This window comes from Amblyomma maculatum, chromosome 1 (assembly GCF_055883805.1).
Source record: "Amblyomma maculatum isolate TAMU_Amacu chromosome 1, ASM5588380v1, whole genome shotgun sequence".
Lineage (NCBI taxonomy): Eukaryota > Metazoa > Arthropoda > Arachnida > Ixodida > Ixodidae > Amblyomma > Amblyomma maculatum.
Window position 1 is genome coordinate 90,340,637 of NC_139344.1, and position 19,887 is coordinate 90,360,523.

The 19,887-nt window shown below is 44.0% G+C and overlaps 1 protein-coding gene across 3 annotated transcripts in view; it reads left to right on the forward strand.

Moving 5' to 3' along the window:
* LOC146203154 (CD109 antigen-like) overlaps positions 1-19,887 on the forward strand; it is a 107,581-nt gene that overhangs the window by 61,033 nt on the left and 26,661 nt on the right. For all 3 annotated transcript variants that reach the window (XM_084588542.1, XM_084588543.1, XM_084588541.1), the window contains 16 exons: positions 1,634-1,696; positions 5,269-5,441; positions 5,908-5,933; positions 6,659-6,809; positions 9,494-9,567; positions 11,143-11,194; positions 11,331-11,404; positions 12,525-12,564; positions 12,677-12,761; positions 12,882-12,993; positions 14,128-14,349; positions 15,724-16,074; positions 16,617-16,808; positions 16,993-17,142; positions 17,249-17,371; positions 17,877-17,931. In XM_084588542.1, the coding sequence (XP_084444668.1) occupies positions 1,634-1,696; positions 5,269-5,441; positions 5,908-5,933; positions 6,659-6,809; positions 9,494-9,567; positions 11,143-11,194; positions 11,331-11,404; positions 12,525-12,564; positions 12,677-12,761; positions 12,882-12,993; positions 14,128-14,349; positions 15,724-16,074; positions 16,617-16,808; positions 16,993-17,142; positions 17,249-17,371; positions 17,877-17,931 (1,943 nt within the window). Of the gene's footprint in view, positions 1-1,633; positions 1,697-5,268; positions 5,442-5,907; positions 5,934-6,658; positions 6,810-9,493; positions 9,568-11,142; positions 11,195-11,330; positions 11,405-12,524; positions 12,565-12,676; positions 12,762-12,881; positions 12,994-14,127; positions 14,350-15,723; positions 16,075-16,616; positions 16,809-16,992; positions 17,143-17,248; positions 17,372-17,876; positions 17,932-19,887 lie in introns of those variants that run through there.

Consider the following 19,887-nt stretch of genomic DNA (forward strand, 5'->3'; position numbering starts at 1 on the left):
CTGCGCCAGTACGCAAGGGCTTGTGGCTGGCCGTCCTGTTCGTTCTGCATGCTCACTCCTCGCCAGCCGGTCTAATGGTCGATGCTGCGTCCTCTGCTGGGCCTTAATGCGCACCTCAGCATCGTTCATTTTTCCGAATCGACTCGCCAGGTAGGCACTATGGGCATTTTGCAACGCGCGCATGTCATTCTTTCCCGCTCCCCTATTACTCCACCGTCACAATTTTAACGAAGACTATAAGTCCAAATGTTAGTTTTGTGGCTAAAAAGCTCAGCCTCCCGGAAAAAAACAAAACAAAACAACAACTAGCATTTGTTCACGCTAAAAAGTTACTTCCATCTGCACAATACCTACTCGAGCGACCTCAATCTACTCTTTTCTTCCGGATCGAAAATAATAAGCTACTGATCGTCTTTCATCCTTGCTTACCGAATCTTAGGTGGAGTTTGCCATCTCTTTGCCGAGTGCTCCTTGCTCTGGTGCGCCACGCCGCTGGCCTACGGCCATGATGCTTGTTGGAGCGAATACTTTGCCTGATTATCTGTTACGCTTTCGATTTTTTATCTCATGGTTGTCAATAATATTTTTTGTTCTACTTTCGAGAGCTCTGCTTCGCGGAGGATCTTTCAAAAATTGCCCATTAGACCGCCGAAAGCTATCACGTTATTTTTTTCGCACCTATTTTCTATATTTTCTTCGAACAGAAACAGCCTGGAGACAAAGGATGTAACAAGTAGGCAGGACAGCGCCTCGTCCGCACTCGCGCTGAGTCCTTTGTCGTTGCGCTGTTTCTTTTGAAAGTATGTAATGTATGAACTAGCTCATGCTTACTCCCTACTGTTTTCATTACCGCTTGCGCGCATTTCTAATACAACCCGCAAGACCACCCTTTTTACAGATGCCGCTTTTACAGACCGGCGAATACCTGGCGGATCTCCCGCCCACGAGGTGGATGTTCAAATCACTGAGTCACCGCTGCGGTCTAAAAAGGGCCTGTAATGGGATTTACTTTACAGGGCGGATTTATATCCTTCGCGGATCAGCCATCCATATTTGATATTGAATACCGCGCGAAAGGGACAAAGGAACACAAAACAACGGGACTGGCGCCAATTATTCCTTCTTTGTCCTTTTCGAGCCGCATTCAGTATCAAACTTTGCTATGAACCAAAGTACTTCTACAGTTATCCACCAAAGGCGAAGCTACTGTGGCAACTTAAGCCTGTTGGCCTTGCGAGTTGTGCTATATGCCACATCACTGGACTGACGCAGGATAAGTAATCAGGGCACATAGCGAAGTTTAGTCGCTCGTGCTGGCTGGAAGCACTGATTGCGGTCTCTTGCAGGTGTTTTTTGTTTCTTTTTTGTTCAAAATATCGGGAACTTGTTTTTTTTTTTTTTTTTTTTTTTTTTTTTCAGTTGTGATCTGCGTTCTTTAGAGGGTAAAAAGAAATGTCGCACTGTTATCACGAGTAACGCTAGCGTTATTCGGATGAGAGATTATGCTATGTTAACTGAATTACTTTTGAATGGCTTTGAACCTTATTGCACAGCTTTCTGTCTGTTGTTTGTTATGCACATCATTCGATGCTGCGCACTGGATAAAACTTATCGTTGTGTGTCCTTGTTGCAGGGCGGACATGGGGTTGATAGTGCTCTTCCTTTTGGCGTTTGTGCCGTTGGCTGCGTCTCAAAGGTGAGTGTATCATGCCGGCTTATTTATTTTGGCTTTCACTGGAAGTAAATCAAAATGCTTGGTTGTTCCCAGTGAAACCCTCCAAGTCTATTGGCGTCCTTTTGTCCATTTCTCGAGGTAGCTTATTTATCATTCACGGCGATCTGTTTCTTGATTATGCGAACAACGAAATTATTGTGAGACAAGTTAATTTGTGCGAAATCGGCACCCTCTTGTGCATGCGTTCTGATCAGAAAACACGAGTTACTGTTTGTTCTCACCGACAGCTATATGCATACTCGATGCGTTAACGGCGTTGTTTAAGCTTTCTTTTTTTCTCCTAACCTAAACGAGGTCGCAGGTTCGATCCATACCCAGTAGTGGCATGAAAGGGAAGGGCATATACTATTGCGTTATATGTTTGGGCTCCCCTTATATAACCCCAAGTCACAAATTTGTCACGATCCTTCCCCTACATGGGTCACGGGTAAATGGAGGTGTACATTTTTCAAATCGACAGGTCTGTGATGATTTTTTTTTTTTTTGTAAGACCAGCAGTTTAATTAACCATAGCGTTCAACATGCAGCACTAGGTGTGTAAATCCTAAATCCATCCCAGCGTCGAAGTTGTCGAAGCGCGGTGTCCAGTTCCGTGAACCAGTTTTTATGATTGGGAATCCATTGTCGACTTCGATGTGAGGCGATACCGCGGGGAACCCCTTTGGTCAGTTGTAGGTATTACTGCATGGAATGTGACGCCGTTTCTGGTTTTCACCGCTGCTGCTGGTTTACTTTGAAATCTGGGCGTATTGCGTAGGCGCAATCGTTACAAAGTTCGGTACTGCGCCTGATTTTGAGCAAAGGCATAGCCGCTGAACCTTTAGCACTGCGAACCTTGAGGGAATGGGAAGGGCTTCAGACAAAGCAGCTTCTTCGTTCTTCTGCCTGATGATGTGTGTGTGTGTGTGTGTGTGTGTGTGTGTGTGTGTGTGTGTGTGTGTGTGTGTGTGTGTGTGTGTGTGTGTGTGTGTGTGTGTGTGTGTGTGTGTGTGTGTGTGTGTGTGTGTGTGTGTGTGTGTGTGTGTGTGTGTGTGTGTGTGTGTGTGTGTGTGTGTGTGTGTCCTGCAATACGTTGGGGCTGTTTGAGCAGGTAGATTGTACAGCAAAGCGGTCGTGTTGTCCGTGGTAAAGCATAGTGATTAGAAGATTAATTAACTAAAATTAACTAATGGCTTTTTATGGTACATTTTAAAGAGGAATATTTTATTGCAAAATTGAAGACGGTCAGTATTGAAGGTGAATGCAGCTTGCTAAATTTTCTGAATACTGAACGCCGAAAATGCGCGCTTGAAAGCTTGTTGAGACCTGCTTCGGTGACTCAGTAGTTCAGACACTCGGCTACTGAACCGAAGTATCCGGGTTCGAACCCGACCGCGGAGGCCGCGTTTCGATGGAGGCGAAACGCAAAGACGTCCGTGTGCTGTGCAATGCTAGTGCATATGTTAAATATTCCCAGATAGAAGAAATTACTCCGGAGCCTTCCACTATGGCTCTGGCACTTCTTTCTTCTTTCAGTCTCACGTTCCTCTCTTCTTTTACGGCTTAGTTCAGATGTCCAGTGGAAAGTGTGAAAAATACTGCGCCTTTCCCTTCCTGTAAATCAATTTGCATTTTTTTTTAGCTTTTGAGTGGGCTTTCACACATTGCACGTTGAAAAAAAAAAAATATATATATATATATATATATATATATATATATATATATATATATATATATATATGATATAATAGTCAGCATTCGTGTACTGCTCCAGAAGTCAGCTTGCACCTAAACCGTTTATCCTATCATTAGGGACGCGTGATTCTGACATTTCTGAAAATTCCTCCTGCCTGTCAAGTGTGCGAGACACAGTGACGTAAGACAGAGCGCACTTTCGTAGCGTGGAAAATGCACCGTATCTAGTGTAAAACTTCCTTGTCAAGATCTTTGCAAGTGCGACGAAGAGCCACCCATTGCCGTAAATACGGCGTGGCGCGATTGCGGAAGTTTTTTTTTTTTTTTTTTTTCTTTCTCCAAAGGTCAAATTGGGAGGGTGCGAACTGTAGTAGGTGGCTTTGAAGAAGCACGAACAAAATTAAGGGACACCTCCTCGCCAGCGAAGTTACGGACCGTGACCCGCTGCAGTGCTACGTGGGTTCCTAAGAAGTGACCCCGAATTGGAGGTAACAATGTGGGAGTGCGAAGGGCTTCGGACAGTGCGTGACGAGCATCGTCTTGCTGCTCTGACGTCGTGTGAGATGTACAGGGTGATCCAGTTCTAGCTATAACACGGCCACTGCTTTCAAAGCATCATTGCGTCCGACCCGACCATTCCATAAATATAGGCGGCAGGCCTTTCGAAGCATCACCTCCGAGTCCCACTGTGCATATATCGCTTTGCTTCGATAAGCGCCTGCATCCGACGCAATGCTGCTTTGAAAGCAGTGACCGCGAAGGAAACACCTAACTCCCCTTAGGATCTTCTCATGCGAAGCTTCCATATTTAGTCGCCCCAAGCCCTGCCCTATCTTCTTTACCCCCCGTTTCTATAGCCAACCCTCTTGAATAAATTCTTCGCTATCGCTTTCCATTAGGGCAGACAAGATGTCACTCGCATTATCTGTGTCGTGCAAACACTAGGAATAGAGGGCGTATGCTTCAGCGGCTCTGCTTACAGCGTCACCTCTGCTCTTACAGGCCACCCAGGGTGATTTCTCTCTGCAAACTAACGTTCCGTACGCTTAGTGCTTCGCGTTGCCGGGGTTATATCGGTGCCGATGCGGTAGACAAATTGGCTCGAACAAATTTTCCGGTTCAGTGCTGCGCGTTCGGCGCGTCGTTGAAGGAAAGAATAATCATCGATGAAACAGGCCGCCTTCTAACACCTTAGCATGCATGCGAGTCTCTGCGCCGTAGAAGCATTAGTTGATCAACGAAGGGTTGATTGCTCTGACGGAGGCGTGCTGCGGGCGCTTGACGTTTGTACCTTGTGGACCACGCGACTCCGTGAATCGGGAGCTGAGTTCAAGGTCGTTGGATAGAATCCCTGGCGTGCGGCTGCCTCAGTTCAGTGGAGGCGCAATGCACAAAGGTCCCTGTACTGTAAGATGTCAGAGCACATTGAAGGACGCCGTAAATTAATAACCCGTAAGCCCTCGTTAAGCCCTACTTGTCAGTACCAACCTACCATTACCATAATTTATCGTAGTGCAGTGCAATTAGATGTGCTGTTGCGCTAGGAGCTAACTACCCCGTTTGAACTGTAAAAGGGAGACTGCAGGACAAACTTAAGTTGGTACACGTACATACTGCCACATGCACCAACCACCACCAGCCGCTTTCGCAAATGAACTGCGCTGCGTAAACAGTTTCGTGGGGTGCAGGGGCGCAGGTCCCAGCGGCTAGGCCACCGTGGGCTTAGGCTGCACTGTCATTCATTTCAAATCGATGGTCACGTAGTCCTTGGTGTTGATCATTGAGTTGGGTGCGCACGTGTCGAGAATCGCTTGATCTCGCGCGAGGGAGTTATTTAAAATCCCCGTGCTTCTTTCCAGCGGTGCCGTGTACACGATCGTGGCCCCGCAGAAGCTGCGGCCCAACCTCAAGTACCACGTAAGCGCGTCCCTGAGCCAGGCACGGTCGCCCGTCGACCTGCAGGTCACCGTGTCTGGTCGCGCGGACAACGGAAACTTCAACACCATCACCAAGAATGCCCTGCTTCATGACCGTGCGTTCCTCGCCTCTTTATCGAGGCGCTTTTTCTTTTTTTTTTGCCTTCCCTTCTGGTTTTTTTCCGAGTTGTAGAGGTTTACCAGATGGCTTGTCGTAGATCGTAGAGGCTGCCGTGGCACTGCCTGCGAGAGGCCGTAATGGGCGGCGGTTGTGATCGTTATGAACTGTCCTCATATTCTGTGCTGTTCGGCCTAGTCGTGCGCTTCTCTTCCTCCTCACCTCTGAGGGCGTTATGTGCATGCTATTCTATTTTTTTTTTCCTTCTATGTACAATGCATCATGCATGTTGTTATTGTACTGTCATTTTATTTTTGTTTGTGGCAATGGTAGCCTATGCGATTTGTCGCCTAATTTAATATCGGTTATTCTTATCCATGCCTAGCCACCATCTTTGTTATTGACTGTTATGTACGTTGATCTGTGCTCACTCGTTGATTCACTTTTTTTTTTCTACTTTTCAGGCGACACAACGGTGTTAAGTTTCGAGGTAAGCTTTTCTTTAAGAAGCACTTTCCTGTTGGTTTGCCCGCGTAATCACACGCTAAAAGTTTTTATTATATGAATGAACATTTATCAAGATCAAGTAAGCACGTCGTGCTGCCATCGGCGCAGCCGGGCCACTTTCGGTTGTAGCCTTTTTTTTTTTTTTTTTCGTGTTTGGTTGGGGGGGGGGGGGGGGGGGCAGAAAAATTAATCCCACCACTGTTACGAGAAAGAATAAAAAAATCAACAACGAACAAATATGGTCAAAAATCGATTTAGGACACTTTTTGAACTCGGGAGGGTCGTATCGCTTGGCGTCACCCGTTATTCTTTACCTGTTTCTCTCCAAACTGACCACGGCCGCGAGAAATCGGGAGTCTGATGTGCGGAAGAGAAACAGCGGTTATTATCCGAAGGGGTGGAGAACAGTGGTTCTTGGCTTTTATTATTTTTTATAACACACCGTTCGCTTGCTACATTCGACGAAAGAAACGGCAATATAGGGTGACCTTGTACAATCACCTTCGATGCCATGGCCAGTTTAGACACCGTACGTGCACCGCGCACGCGCACTCCCAGCCGTATCGTGTCGCACGACGCGCATCGCGCTTATCGGGTGGAAAGTCTATATGGAAGCTCTTCACAGCAACTCGAAATCGGCGATAAATATGCTCGTGAGCCTCTCACCAGCCAGTCCTGATGATCAATGGGACTCCTTTTTTCTTTCAGATTGGTGACTGGGGCCCTGGGAAGTACAAAATCACCGCGCAGGGCTCTGGCGGTCTCAACTTCCGCAATGAAACTGACCTCACCTACGAACACAAGAGCTATTCTGTTTTCACGCAGACTGACAAAGCTGTCTACAAGCCTGGGCAGAAAGGTAAGCGCCGTGGTCTTTTTTCCGAGCGTTATGCGGACAGTTTGGAAACACAACTGTTTGTTTGTGGGACTTAACGTCCCAAAGCGACTCGGGCTATGAGAGACGCCGTAGTGGAGGACTCCGGAAATTTCGATCATCTAGGGTTCTTTAACGTGCACTGACAGAGAATCTATTTAAATCGGCTTAAAATCCTTGGAAACACAACTGTCGTCACTGTTGATCGTCTGGCCATAAAACATCAATTTAAGCGCTCTAGGTCTAATCTTGATTTATGATGAAACCGTGATAAAACTCGTGTGTATTTGATCATGCGACGCAGTGCAAAGCACGTGTTTTCTTTCTTTCTTCCTTTTCTTTTTCTCTCTCTCTCTCTCTCTTTTTTGCGTGCGCATCGGTGCAACCTGTGTGCTAATTGAGTGTGATGTGACTTTTCTATTGCAGTTCAGAGAGAAGCTTTGTTGAAATTTAATTTCGTAGAGATGTCAGAATTTTGCTAATATTTTGTTAAAATTTAGTACAACTTAGGATTTTTTTTTTTTTTTTCGCGCCTTACGAAACTGGCCTCACTTTCGCTTTCGAGCAATTGCTGTTCCGGGCGAACCGACGCACACTACACTATGAAGGGTATAGTTATGGTGGCTAGTATAGTGCGGTCACTCGGTGATGTAACCAATGTAACTCGTTCGTGCTCTTTGCAAACGCGCAAGTTGCGTTCTTCCGTCAGGCGCCGATATACTACACCTCGCCTCAGCCTCGCGCACGTCTCGAGCTTCGGAAACTATACGTCTATACGAGCGTGAGTACTGGCCGTGTTCTTCGTGCCAGGCCCTTTTGGATGGCAGCCAGAGGTTAAAGGGCGCGCGTTCCTACGTTCGTCAAAGCATCCGCGGAAGGCGCTCGGCGTCTTGCGCGAACGGCGAAGGCCGAAGCGCACCGCGCCCCCCAGCTTTGGCTGAACTCCAAAGGGGCTTGGCACGCTCATAAACCTGTTCGCGCTCAAGCTAGTCCAGTTCACGCGCGTTGAAAGTAAGGGATGTTATAATACGCCGCTGGTCGAAAAAAAGAAAGTGGGCGAAAAATAGGCCTCAAGGAAGAGTGATTCCACGCTCAGAAAATTTGAGGGGTGCTCTGACGCCGACCATCCTCCTCCCTACTCGCCCCTGGTGGTGTCATTTGAGTTCGTGATCAGAGGGCCATGCATTATCTCATCTGTACTCTGGAAATCTTTCCGTATTCGACGATACATCAATGAGCATGCTTCCAATAGCGCAAATCCCACAATGGCAGTCAGCCGCAAACAAGTATCGTAAAATCTCCCGTATAATACGCACCCGCAATAGTACGAAGTGTTACTTCGGGATAGTGAAAACGAAAAAAAAAAAAAAAAAGTTTTTTATCCGCGTGTAATGAGAGCGAGGAAAGATCAGCAAAAGTATTTATTTGCGCTAAGTTTCGCGGTCGCCCCACGGGGCGTATGCGCTTTGCGCTTTCGCGTACAACGCCACCCCGCACCAGGCATCGAATAGCGCCGCGAACCTGGTGCCGGGGGCTGGCTCTCTTCCCTTCCGCTAACATGCGCACCGAACAGCTGCTCACATTCGCCTCGACAATCGCAAAAGCTGCATGGTTCTCCGGTTGTTCTAAAACCAGTAGGCCGCTTCCAACTCGGACGCACGAGCAGCGCACGAGGTGCCGGCCATCATGCGCCGTTCTCGTGCATGTTCGCGTCCATCCAGGAAGTCATCTCAGATAGGGGGGTTAAATTTATGCGGATTGTTGCCGCAGTTCCAGGAGCAGGTCGCGTAACTAAGAATGAGTAGGGCTAAGCTGGCCTCTAAAAAACGCGCACTTTATAAGCCAGCACGCCACGGTCTGCAGAGGACTAGGACGTGCGAGCCACGCTGCGATGCCGGTGCCCGTATGCATGCCGCTAGAAGGGATTCGACTCCTCCCAACAGTGCGCTGCTCAATCGTCTGACGCCTGAGACGCATTGCATTGCAGCACATCCAACAGTGCAGCCATGGCCATAGCTCTAGCTTCACCACCGATGCTGGCATACAATAGCCTCATACACGCTCTCTCCCTCTTTCTCGCGCGCGCTCTTCGTTTCCGCACTCATCTCATGTTTCTTTCGCCTTGAGGAACTAAAGTCTACTTTGAACCCCCGTGCTTTTAACGCTGTAAAACGCTTAAAAAAAAAAAAAAAAAGAAAGGATGTGCGTTTTGTGGAATATCGAAAATCTCTTTACAGTGGACCCCGCGCGGGCACCCTTTTGAGAGACACTACTTTAGGACACAGTTAAGAGCAGTGCTGACGCTGTCTAGACAGAGCAGGGTGTGAGTCATTTCTGACTCAAGGGCAACCACACTTTTTGCTTGAGGTTGGTGTGTGCAAGGAGGATATGTGATGCTTCATGTGGTACTCATGCAGCTGTTCAAACATTCCTGCCCATCTTGCACTTAAGGCAATTGGATGAACTCCCATGCATATTACTGCAGCTCTGCCACTGGCAAAGTAGCACTTCAGGAGATTTCTCTGGACTGCCTCCATTACTGATCAAAATTTTTAGGTCTCAAGAATTCTTGTCACTGTAGTAAATCTGTAACTGTTATGCCTCTAATTTTCCCTGTGACCATGTGTAGTTGTGCCTTAGTACCATGACACTGTCCATGTCTTTTTCAGTTCTGTTTCGGGTTATTGTGGTGGACCCATATCTCTTGCCTACCGTGACTGGCGCCATGGATGTGTACATTGCTGTGAGTCAGTTTGTTTTATGTATTAGAACCTCTTCCAACACTATTGCTAATAATGCATTTGCTCTATTGGCAATTCTTTTAAACAAGGAACTTTCTTTTACAGTAAGATTAAGTGCCATGAACTAATTCGGGGGTTTGCACCTCTATAGCTTCATAATTACTTTGCCTGGTGGTTTTTAACAAGTTAAAGTACAAAAAGGTGATAAAATTTGTGCTTAGTCCTTCTAGATTAAATTTTTAATTGCCTTCTTTACTTTAGCCATTGTAAAATGTTTTGACTTCGTGGAATCAAATGGCCCATGGGTTTCAGTCAATTTTACCTCTGTATGTATATACCTCTGATAATTGCTGTTATGAAGGCGTGACTGTTCATGTTCATTTGCTTGTTTATGATCCTTGTTTTTAATGGTTTTTCTTCATAGCACTGTGAAAGACAAGCTATATGTATTGCTTCTTACATCTCATTCATGCACACAAATGCGCACCAATATTATCGGAAGACCCGGACCTAGGACTTCACCGCAGGGAATTGAGGAAGGCAGATGACGGCTGGAGTTATTCAGGAAAAAAGTAAACTTGAGGTTTATTTTGCATATTTGCAGACCATAAGAAAACTTGTGAGCATGTAAAAGGAGCAAGTCAGTACTTAATCATGGCTGGAAGCACAGGCAAGTCACATCAAAGCAGCCCCTGCTTGTTGCTTTAACCCCCTTTTAATGTTCCAGATCCCTATAGCTAGGAAATCCACTGCTCCTGGAACATAGAATGGGCAGTGAGCAGCTTCTTTGGCTCCGCCTAGTTGCTTTGGCTTCGCCCAACTGTCCCAGGAACACATCATACCCAAATACACACACACTTCCTCACCCTTGAACGGAGAAGAGTGCATGCCACTGCCTAAGAGCAAAGCTTTCCCTGCCATTTTCCAAGAAGCGGCAGTGTCACCGCTGGTTCCAGCTGTAAGCCGTAAATCTTGCTGCAATGGCACCGGCTAGACGATATGGTCACACAGTTCCCGAACACGGTCCCCACCGTGAAACTGGAGCCCTGGAGAACCACACCTTGGTTCAAGCCAATATGCCTTAATGATCACCTCGAGCGGCACGTGCAGCAGCTTCTTGGAATCCACGGCCACCTCCCTGAGAACAGTTAAGGAGACGATCTCCCACAGTGCAGTCACAATACGGCGGTGTGCTCGGGGTTGACCTCGGCGGGTCCACATTATCGGAGAAACCAGGGCCTGCTCTCCAGTTGTGCACCCTCTGAATGTGCAGATTTGCTGGAATGGTTTTTTGACGGATGGCTCAGCCATAACATATATGTACATGTATGTGCGTTACACCAGTGCACACATATATTTAACATGCATGCACATGTGCAAAGCAGGGGAGAATGACTAATGTACCTTAATAACCCAGACTGTTTTTGGTACTAAACAAAGGCATTGATAAGTGCATTACATTGTGGTTTTACAAGTTTTCTTTTCATATTTTATTCATTAACAAAGTGCTGTTAACCAACGAGAGCTTCATGCAATTGCCGCAGTTAAAATTATTTAATGACTTGTGTGGATTTCAGGATGCCAAGGGGAACAGAATCCACCAGTGGGATCGAGTGTTCACGCAGAGAGGTGGGTAAACTGCAATTTGTATGCATATGTTGCACATTTTAGGTGACCTGATGCCATCTGCTTTACTGTAACTCACTCACGATTGTTGGAGTGCTATTATAGCTCACTAAAATATTTACCATCATTCCTTGCCCAGGCATCTATTCCTCTGAGCTCCAACTTTCTGATCAACCGGTTCTTGGTGACTGGACAATCAATGTGGATGTGCTGGTAAGGTGACCTTGCATAATGAAGCTGTAGCTTTGCGGAACGACTTAAATTTTTTATATATTTTTATGTATGTGTCAAATGAGGAAAGTCTTTGTACTTGGGCATTAATTGTACTGAGGAAGTCTGTGACTGTGATCATTTGTTTTGAGTTTTTTTCCTTTTGTTTCCTTATTGCAAGAACGGCTCACAGCTAAGATCCAAGTTGGTCTAAAGTGGGGACAAATATTAATGCTTACCTCTTATCTCTAATTCTGTGAATCAGCGCCGTCTTAGTTGCCTGATCACAAGTGTCTGTTTTTCTTAAATTCAGCAGATAAGTCACAGTAAACTGCCAGATGTGCATGCTCGCTATGCAAGAAATTAGTGCTTGTGAGAAGTTTGAGAACCTTTATATGTATAAGATTGACATAAATTTTTCAGCCAGCATTCTATTGCATGTCGAGGGTCGAAATATCATTCTGCAAACCCTGTTAGTGTCATCACAAAGGCATTCGTGCCAACAGCTCTGATTTAGCATTTATTTTTTGGGGAAAATTGTACATCAGTTTTCGATATTGGAATTGGATAAAAAAATATAGACAGACCTGTAGCTAGAAAAATATGGTATCTGTTTACTAGTGTGCTGCATGAACTGTACTAGACATAGGTAGTAAGGTTTAATGCATAAGTTTTGAGTGAAGTTTATCTGACTTTCCGGTAAGTGTTATGCATTGGAAAGGACAGCGCTTCAATTTGAGCCTTACAGGGAAGCAAATTATATCTTGCAGTACTTTGACTATTAGTAGATAACTGTCGAAAAAATAAAAAAAGCTTAGGTACTTTGGAGCTGTATTAATGCTTATTTTGAATGACCGTCTAGCATTGTTTGTGTTAAAAATGCATCCGCAATCGAGCAGCAAAGTTTAGTTTTGTAGTGAAATGTACGTTAGTAAATGGAGAGTAGAAATGAGATCCAGATTTGCAACAAATTTGCTCTATGAAAACATTTGAGTTATTGAACGATTCCTATCCTCTGTGGTTTTGGGGAAATGAATAGTTTTAGGTAAAACTATTCATTTTTTGCATAGATGTGTGTTCTCAGACGTGTGTTAGTTTACATCCGTGCTGGTCATATTTTCAGGGTCAGAAGTTCAAGAAAAGTTTCACAGTTGCTGAATATGGTAAGTTTGCTCGCATAGGTTTTTTAAGTCCACAGGCTGAAAATTTGAGAAAGCACAAGCAGTCTAGCAGCATCTAATTGTTCTTTCATCCATTTCTTGTTAACTTTTGCAGTGCTGCCTACATTCGAGGTTAAGGTATCACTTCCTCCGTATGCTACATACAACAAGTCTGAAGTTGTTGCCACAGTTTCAGCTGCGTAAGTTGTTTCTGGAGTGTTTTTCAACATTGAGTAATTTTTTCCATTAACAGTGTGTTTGATACATTTCAAGCAGTGTGACATATTAGCTCTTACCTTTTCATAAACGTTTCCCCCTAGCTACACATATGGCAAGCCAGTGAAAGGTACTGTTACACTGACGGTCACTCCTCGCACTCGATACCACCAGTTGCACCCAAGGCCTTATGAGCAGTACCAGACAAAGACGACGGTGAGTAGCACACTTTGTTGAACCGCAGTGAATAATGCTGCTATGTAATACATATATGGCACTTCGCATAGACTGCTTCTCTTGGCAGCAGTATGCAGTACTTCTTGTGGTTTCGTTTGTCTTAGTTGCGTATTGCAAATTTAATATTATTTGGCAATACCCTTACCTGTCACGGTGACTCAATGGCTTTGGTGTTCAGTTGCTGACCACAAGGTGTGCTGTAGCCATACCTTAATAGAGGCAAATTACAAAATGCATGTGTGTTACGCGATGTAAGTGCACACTAAAGGATAAAGAGCTCCAAATAGGCACTTTAAAGTTATCAAGGGCCCTCCACTAAGGCATCTGTCATAGTCTCTGTGGTTGCTTTGAAATGTCAGACTTATTATTTACACTTTTGTTGATGCTTTAGTTTGGTAATATTCCCTTCAGTATGAACACAATTAGACCTTGTAAATATGTTCATTTCATCAGAAGCTCACCTCTAAAGAACCGCTAAATATAGGTGAATATGTATGATCATGTTAGCAAATTAAAGAATTAGGAATGAGAGAATTGCAAAAATTGTGAGAGTTTACTCCTCTCTTTCTAGAATATGTCTAGAAGAATACCAATACAGTATTTGCATTCAGCTCTTGCAGGTTTTAGTAATTCCTTCGGTAGGTACTATTATGATACATGCGAGAGCATTAGCCTTATGTGTGCTAAAAGCTGTTCTCGGCACTCATTCTTTTGAAAACTGTCTTGAATGTCGCTTGATAGACTACCTGCAGTTTGCCATTGCCCTTGCCTTGACAGCATTGCCTTGGCAGGAATGTTATCTGAGTGATGAAACCTTGTAAGCTCTTGGGGGACTGCACAAACATGCACTATTGGAACAAAGCATGTTGATCACTTTTTTTTTTTCATTGTGTCCTTGAGAAATTAGCATTGGTTCCTGAACTGTTCAGCTCATTGTGAGTTGGCTGTATTGGACGGCAACGTTATTTGTGCCTAAAAGATTAGAATATTTGGCATTGCTCGGCATTGCCATTTTTTTCTAAATAGATTTGCACCACTTATACAGTGTTGAAATCCTTGTCAGCTCCTGTACTCATCCCCCCGCCCTCTTGTTTTCTTTTTTTCATAATCCAGATTGATGGCAGTGTGGATATACCTGTGGCAATTGTACGAGACCTGTCACTTAAGACTGACTTCTTTCTGCGGGAGATTGAGTTCTTTGCCCTGGTAACTGAAGAGCTGACTGGCCGGAAGTACAATTCCACCAGTTATATCACAGTCCATGACAAGGAAATCAAAGTAGAGCTCGTGAAGACATCTGAGACATTCAAGCCAGGACTGAAGTACACTTGCTTTGTGAGTGAATGCCACTTGGAAATGAAATCAATCATTTTACACGTGATGTGCTCGCTGCCTTGCTCTTATATGTTGTCCATTCTTACGGTATAAAACGCTGCCAGCTAAAACCAAAATGTTGGCACCGTGATGTTGAAAGGGATGCTGAAGTAATTTTTTTTAGTTGCATTTTGATGTATTAAATCTGTAGTGGAGGCAGAGCTCTGCTCATTTTCATTGAGAAAGTTAAGTTGAAGTCGAGGGAGAAAGGTGCAGCATGGAGTGGTGGTCATTTGTATTTGCATTTGTTTCCACCGATATAGCACACGGGAGCAAAATCCTTGAATGAAAACTGAGCAGTGGCTTTAGGGCGTAAATCATATGGTCTAATCCAGCAAGCCATTTCAACTGCCTTTTAAAGTACAGCGTTATGTTAAAAAGTGTGTGACTATTTAAATGTGCAGATGTCTTGTCTATATTTCTTTTCATCTTTATATTTTGTCACTACATTCCTTGACAGTTGTGCACAAGCGTTTGAGATGCTTACGGTGCAATTTATTTGCCCAGCCTTTCTTCTCAGGCTTTGCACTTTTTCTGTCAGCACTGTTTTTGTGTTGGTCAGCCTGAATGATATATCTGATGGCAAATATTGCTGAGTAGAAGTAATTAAAAACTTCATTGTGGTGAAACAAAAACACTTTTGTATGTGTGTGTGTGTGTGTGTGTGTGTGTGTGTGTGTGTGTGCGCTTGCGTGCGTGCGCGCGTGTGCACACGCGCTGAGCTCACAGTGCCTCTGAAAAAACTTGTTGTGTCAATTAGCAGTGCAGGCAGGCCACTTTTTTTACAGCCCACTCTAGCATATATGTTCATCTGAAGGTCATCGGAGTCTTTAATCTTATGCACTCAGGCTATGCTGTACAATAGCATTATACTTGCGTTACCTTTTATATTTATTTTGTGGAGTGATTGAGAGTGAGAAAGTGTGCAGCCGAAAAAAAAATAGTGCTAGCTTTGCAAGCACTCTTTTCAGTTGCTATTTACTGTATCGGGCATAAATACAAAAATACTATAACTATATAACTGTAATTATAACTATAGCTATAACTAACCTCAGTGAATCATGCTTTCTTCTTGGTAGGTGTCTTTGTGCTAATGCATAACTGTACTGCACGTGCAGAGGAGCGTGCATGTACCCTCTATGGTGGTCATGAATCGAAGGTTTTGTTGTTTATAAATTGCTTACCCTATATTTTACCAGCCTTGAGTGTTATGTACCATGTTTTCTTTGTTTCATTTAGTGTGTTTAGACTTCTCATTGCTTTGCCCTACATTGGTTGTTCTATACATGGAAATGTTATAAAAAGAAAAAACAAGTTTTGCTTTTGCCGTTGCAGCTCAAGGTGGCATATCAGGACGACAGCCCTGTGAATGACGCAGTGAACCAGCTGACGCTGCACTTTGGCTTCAATTTCAACGAAGAGTTGTGGAAGAGCAGCCAGCACTGGGTGCCCCAGAATGGAGTCATTCGGCTGGAGTTCTACCCGCCCAATGAGAACAGCACGGTGATCTTGGGTCTTCGGGCTGAGTTCAGGGGCCAGACCTACTACCTGGATGGAATCTACCCAGCCAAGTCACCGAGTCGCAACTTCCTCCAAGCTTTCATGGTCACTGAGGAGCCCAAAGTTGGCGACATCATTGAGTTTGAGGTCAATGCCACAGAACCCTTAGACCACCTTGTCTATGAGGCGAGTATGCACGTTGCTTCATTGCGCTGCTTTATCATCGTTTGCATGACTGGCACATACTGAAACGCATAAGAGTTTAGTACAATGGTATGGTACTCACGTGTGCGGGTGGCATAAGCACTATTCTGGCCTTTCAAAAATGAAGGAACAAAGGAAGCTGAGAACTGCAGCCTACAGGTTCATATTGTCTGCGAGGGGTGCACACTTGTATTTTCTGCTGGCCTTATTAAAGTTAGGATGCATGTGCTTATGTTGACGAGCTGCGAAATATGTTAACTATGGTGTATTGATTGTTTCGATGATGTGTGCACAGTTAAAAGTAGATAGGCCCATCTCGTTTTAAAACTGAGATGCTGTGAATGCTGTGAATAAGCCTAATAGTCAAGTGAATACAGTAGAGTGGGGATATCAAGCTGTTGTACACTCTTTGTAGCCATTGTATTTATAATGTTTGCAAGCTTGCCACTCGCGTGTTTTCACCCAATTTCTTTCCCCTCTTTGGGCTTTTGTGGCAGGCAGTGAGGTTACTTTCTCTTCTGCAGGTCGTGGGCCGAGGAGACATAGTGTTTGCCCAAACTCTCGCTGTGTCTGGTGTACGAAGCTACCGATTCAGTTTCTCTGCCACTTTCCGCATGGCTCCAAAGGCGCGTGTACTGGTCTATTACGTTAGGAAAGATGGTGAAGTCGTGGCTGATGCTGTTAACTACGATGTCGGAGGAATTCTTCGCACACCAGTGAGTAATTTTCACTATGTTAAGAGTGCTTAAATGTGACATCGATATAAATGTTTGTTGTTTGCTGTTTGTGCTCTGAAATTGGAGCAATATATTCATCCGATAATATAATCCTGACTGAAACGCAACGGCAGTGCAGCAGTCAGTGTTTGTTGTTCATTGTCGTCATTGTCATCTTTTGTAGGTGCATGTCCAGACAAGCATAGCTGAAACAAAACCCGGTGGACAAGTGAACGTGTTGGTATCGACGAAACCCAATGCCTACATCGGGGTACTCGGTGTTGACCAGAGTGTGCTGCTTCTTAAGAAGGGCAATGACTTGAGCCAAGAACAGGTTACTATACCTTTTGGTAGCGTTTACATAACTTGTGTGACACTCATAAGACACGTGCAGGAAAAAGTGGGCTGGGAAACTGGCTGAAGTACTCTTGTGTTTGTAGGTTATAGAGGAGCTGGAGTCATTTGACAGTGGGAAGAAGGCAAAGCTCTGGCCTCCATGGTACAGACGGCGTAGGCGCTCTCTCTGGTGGCCAGGATCAACAACAGCTCACGACCTGTTCAAGGTGAAATCAGGCTTGGCTTGGTGCTGAGCACTTGCTATTTCACTGCACCCTAAACGCTCGTTGCATAACCAAATGCGCTAGTTATGCAAGAATTTTATCAAGAGATACTTTGTACTTTTTAGACATGCAAATAACAGGAGAGGTTGCATTTGCGTTCAGGCTGTTTTCTGTCAATGCACTGAAGTTTCTCTTGCCACCTAACTTAATAAATATTGTACATGAATGGGATCCATTGTCTGCTTGTACTGCCAGTAGCATGGACCAGCTGCAGGTTGCTGATCCTAAATGTGCTACGCAGGCCATCAGGCTCATCTCCAGCTTATCTTTCACTGAGGAAAGTTGTGTGTACATTGCTGTTTCCTTCTTTAGATGTTGCGTTCTTAAAATTTAAAGGCAGCTTAAAATTGCAGAAGAGCATCAGATACATTATCTAACAAGGAAGAAATTTATATAGGTTAGTTTATATCTGAACTGGTTTTTATGAAAAATTTTGCAATTTGTGCAGGATGCTGGCATGGCTGTCCTTACCAATGGCCTTGTGTACGAGTTTGATGATGCAAGTAAGTGAAATGCCTGCTGCGTGCATGTTTGGCTGAGTTTGTGAAAGTGCTTTGAAGTGACTTCTAGTCATGTTTATTTGGCTGTGCGCGCCCGTCATAATATGCAGCTGCATGCCTGGTACTATTCTAGGTAAAGCATTTTCTTAATGTGTTAGTGGTTTAACTTGTAGTTAGATGAAAGCATGGAAATCAGAATGCAGTCTTGCTAATTGAAACTTTCCTGATTTGGGTTTCCACTTACTTTTAAATGATGCTTTCATTCCATCATAGCATCAAGTATATTAAAAAATAACAGCTTCTCTTAATTGCAACTCTACAAACTTTATATAAATTTTTGGGCCTTTTCTGGTGCGAATTATAGAGGGTAAATTGTTCTTGGTATAACATCATCAATGAGCTTCACTTCATGGCTTTCTATCAGACGAATTGAAGTGGAAGTCAGGCATGCAATAACTCAACCAAGCTAGCATAATGTGACATGTAAATACTGTTCTATATATTGGCTACAACCTGAAGCCTGGTTCCATTCAGAAAAGTGGCATAGTGCTGTGTTGTGACGAGGCTAAACACTTCAATTTCTTTGTTCAACAGCTGTTGTGTTTAAATTTTTTCTTTATTTTGTTGTAGGCTCAATTCCCACATTTAAAATCATGGTAAGAATGTTAGGTTCTGGGCATGTATCATAAGATTGCCATATTTTTAATTTATGTCACAAAGTTATGTTTTGGACATATTTTCCATTTTATTATTGTATCAATGCCTGTTTATGTGAAAGCTTTTTAACCTTCTTCTGACCGAGTTAAGGGTACTGCAGTTAAAGTACTGTCGAACATCAAAGGGTGTTTGATGAAAACAGGAGCATAATAAGGAGTGTTGGAAAAACAGTTTTGTTCCTGGCCTTTCTTACTGGCCTATATGTTAACAGTACTAGTTAATGTACAGGGGCATAGCCAGGAGTGTGTTTCCTTGTAAGTCCCCCCCTCCCCCCCCCTCCCCCTTCTTTCCTTTCGACCTTTTCTTCACCATTTTTTTTTACCAGCAGCTTATAATACCTCTTGGGAAATATTTCTAGCTACGTTGCTGTTAATATATTTTAACTATTATAACATTCTTTATTACTAAAAGGAGCATTTTGTGCAGGAGGTGACCAGCTTATGATTCACTGGCAGATTTGCTGGTAATAGTGCTTCGTTCAAGAATGCACTTACTATGCAACTTTTCTCCCTGCTTGCTAGCAGTTGAAAGATGACATGTCACCTGTGATGATTTCACCTGTGAGGCTTGGGCTTCTCTTTTGATGGCTGCATTCACTGTGCTGTGAAAACTGGCTTCAAAAGATGAATCACTTTGCCTGTGGCTTTTTTTAACAAGGGAGAAAATGGGGTCTAGTTAATGTTTGTATCATGCATGCTTACTCAGCATTTTAAAAGGCCTTATTGAACACTCGCTTTGTTTAATGCATCAGCTCAAATGTTTTGCCTCTTTTGTGTATACACTAAAACCTTGTTACAAGAGACACTGAAGGGACCCGAAAAAGATGTCTCTTGTAACCAAGGTCTCTTGCAACCAAAAATTATTACCAGCTCGTATGTGCGGCAGTTTAGGCTCCCTTAGCTAAATTCTGCTTCATACCAGTGTCCTGTTTCATTCCAATATGTCAGGAACCGAGAAGGAATGCCTCCTCTTGACTGGAAAGTCAAAATGTCCCCGTTGTTTCAGCCACTGTCATCGCATTCCTGTGTGACTAAAACAACAGGAACATTTTGACTTCCCAGTCAAAAGGAGGCACTCCTTCTTGGTTCGTGACATATTGAAACCAAAAAAAGGACACTGATGTAGAACAGAATTGAGATAAAAAAAATCTAAACTGCTGCACATACAAGTTGGTATGAGTCAGCTGCATTGTTTGAGCATACCTGGGTAAATTGTCTCTTCTAAATAGTGAAGAAGTTACTT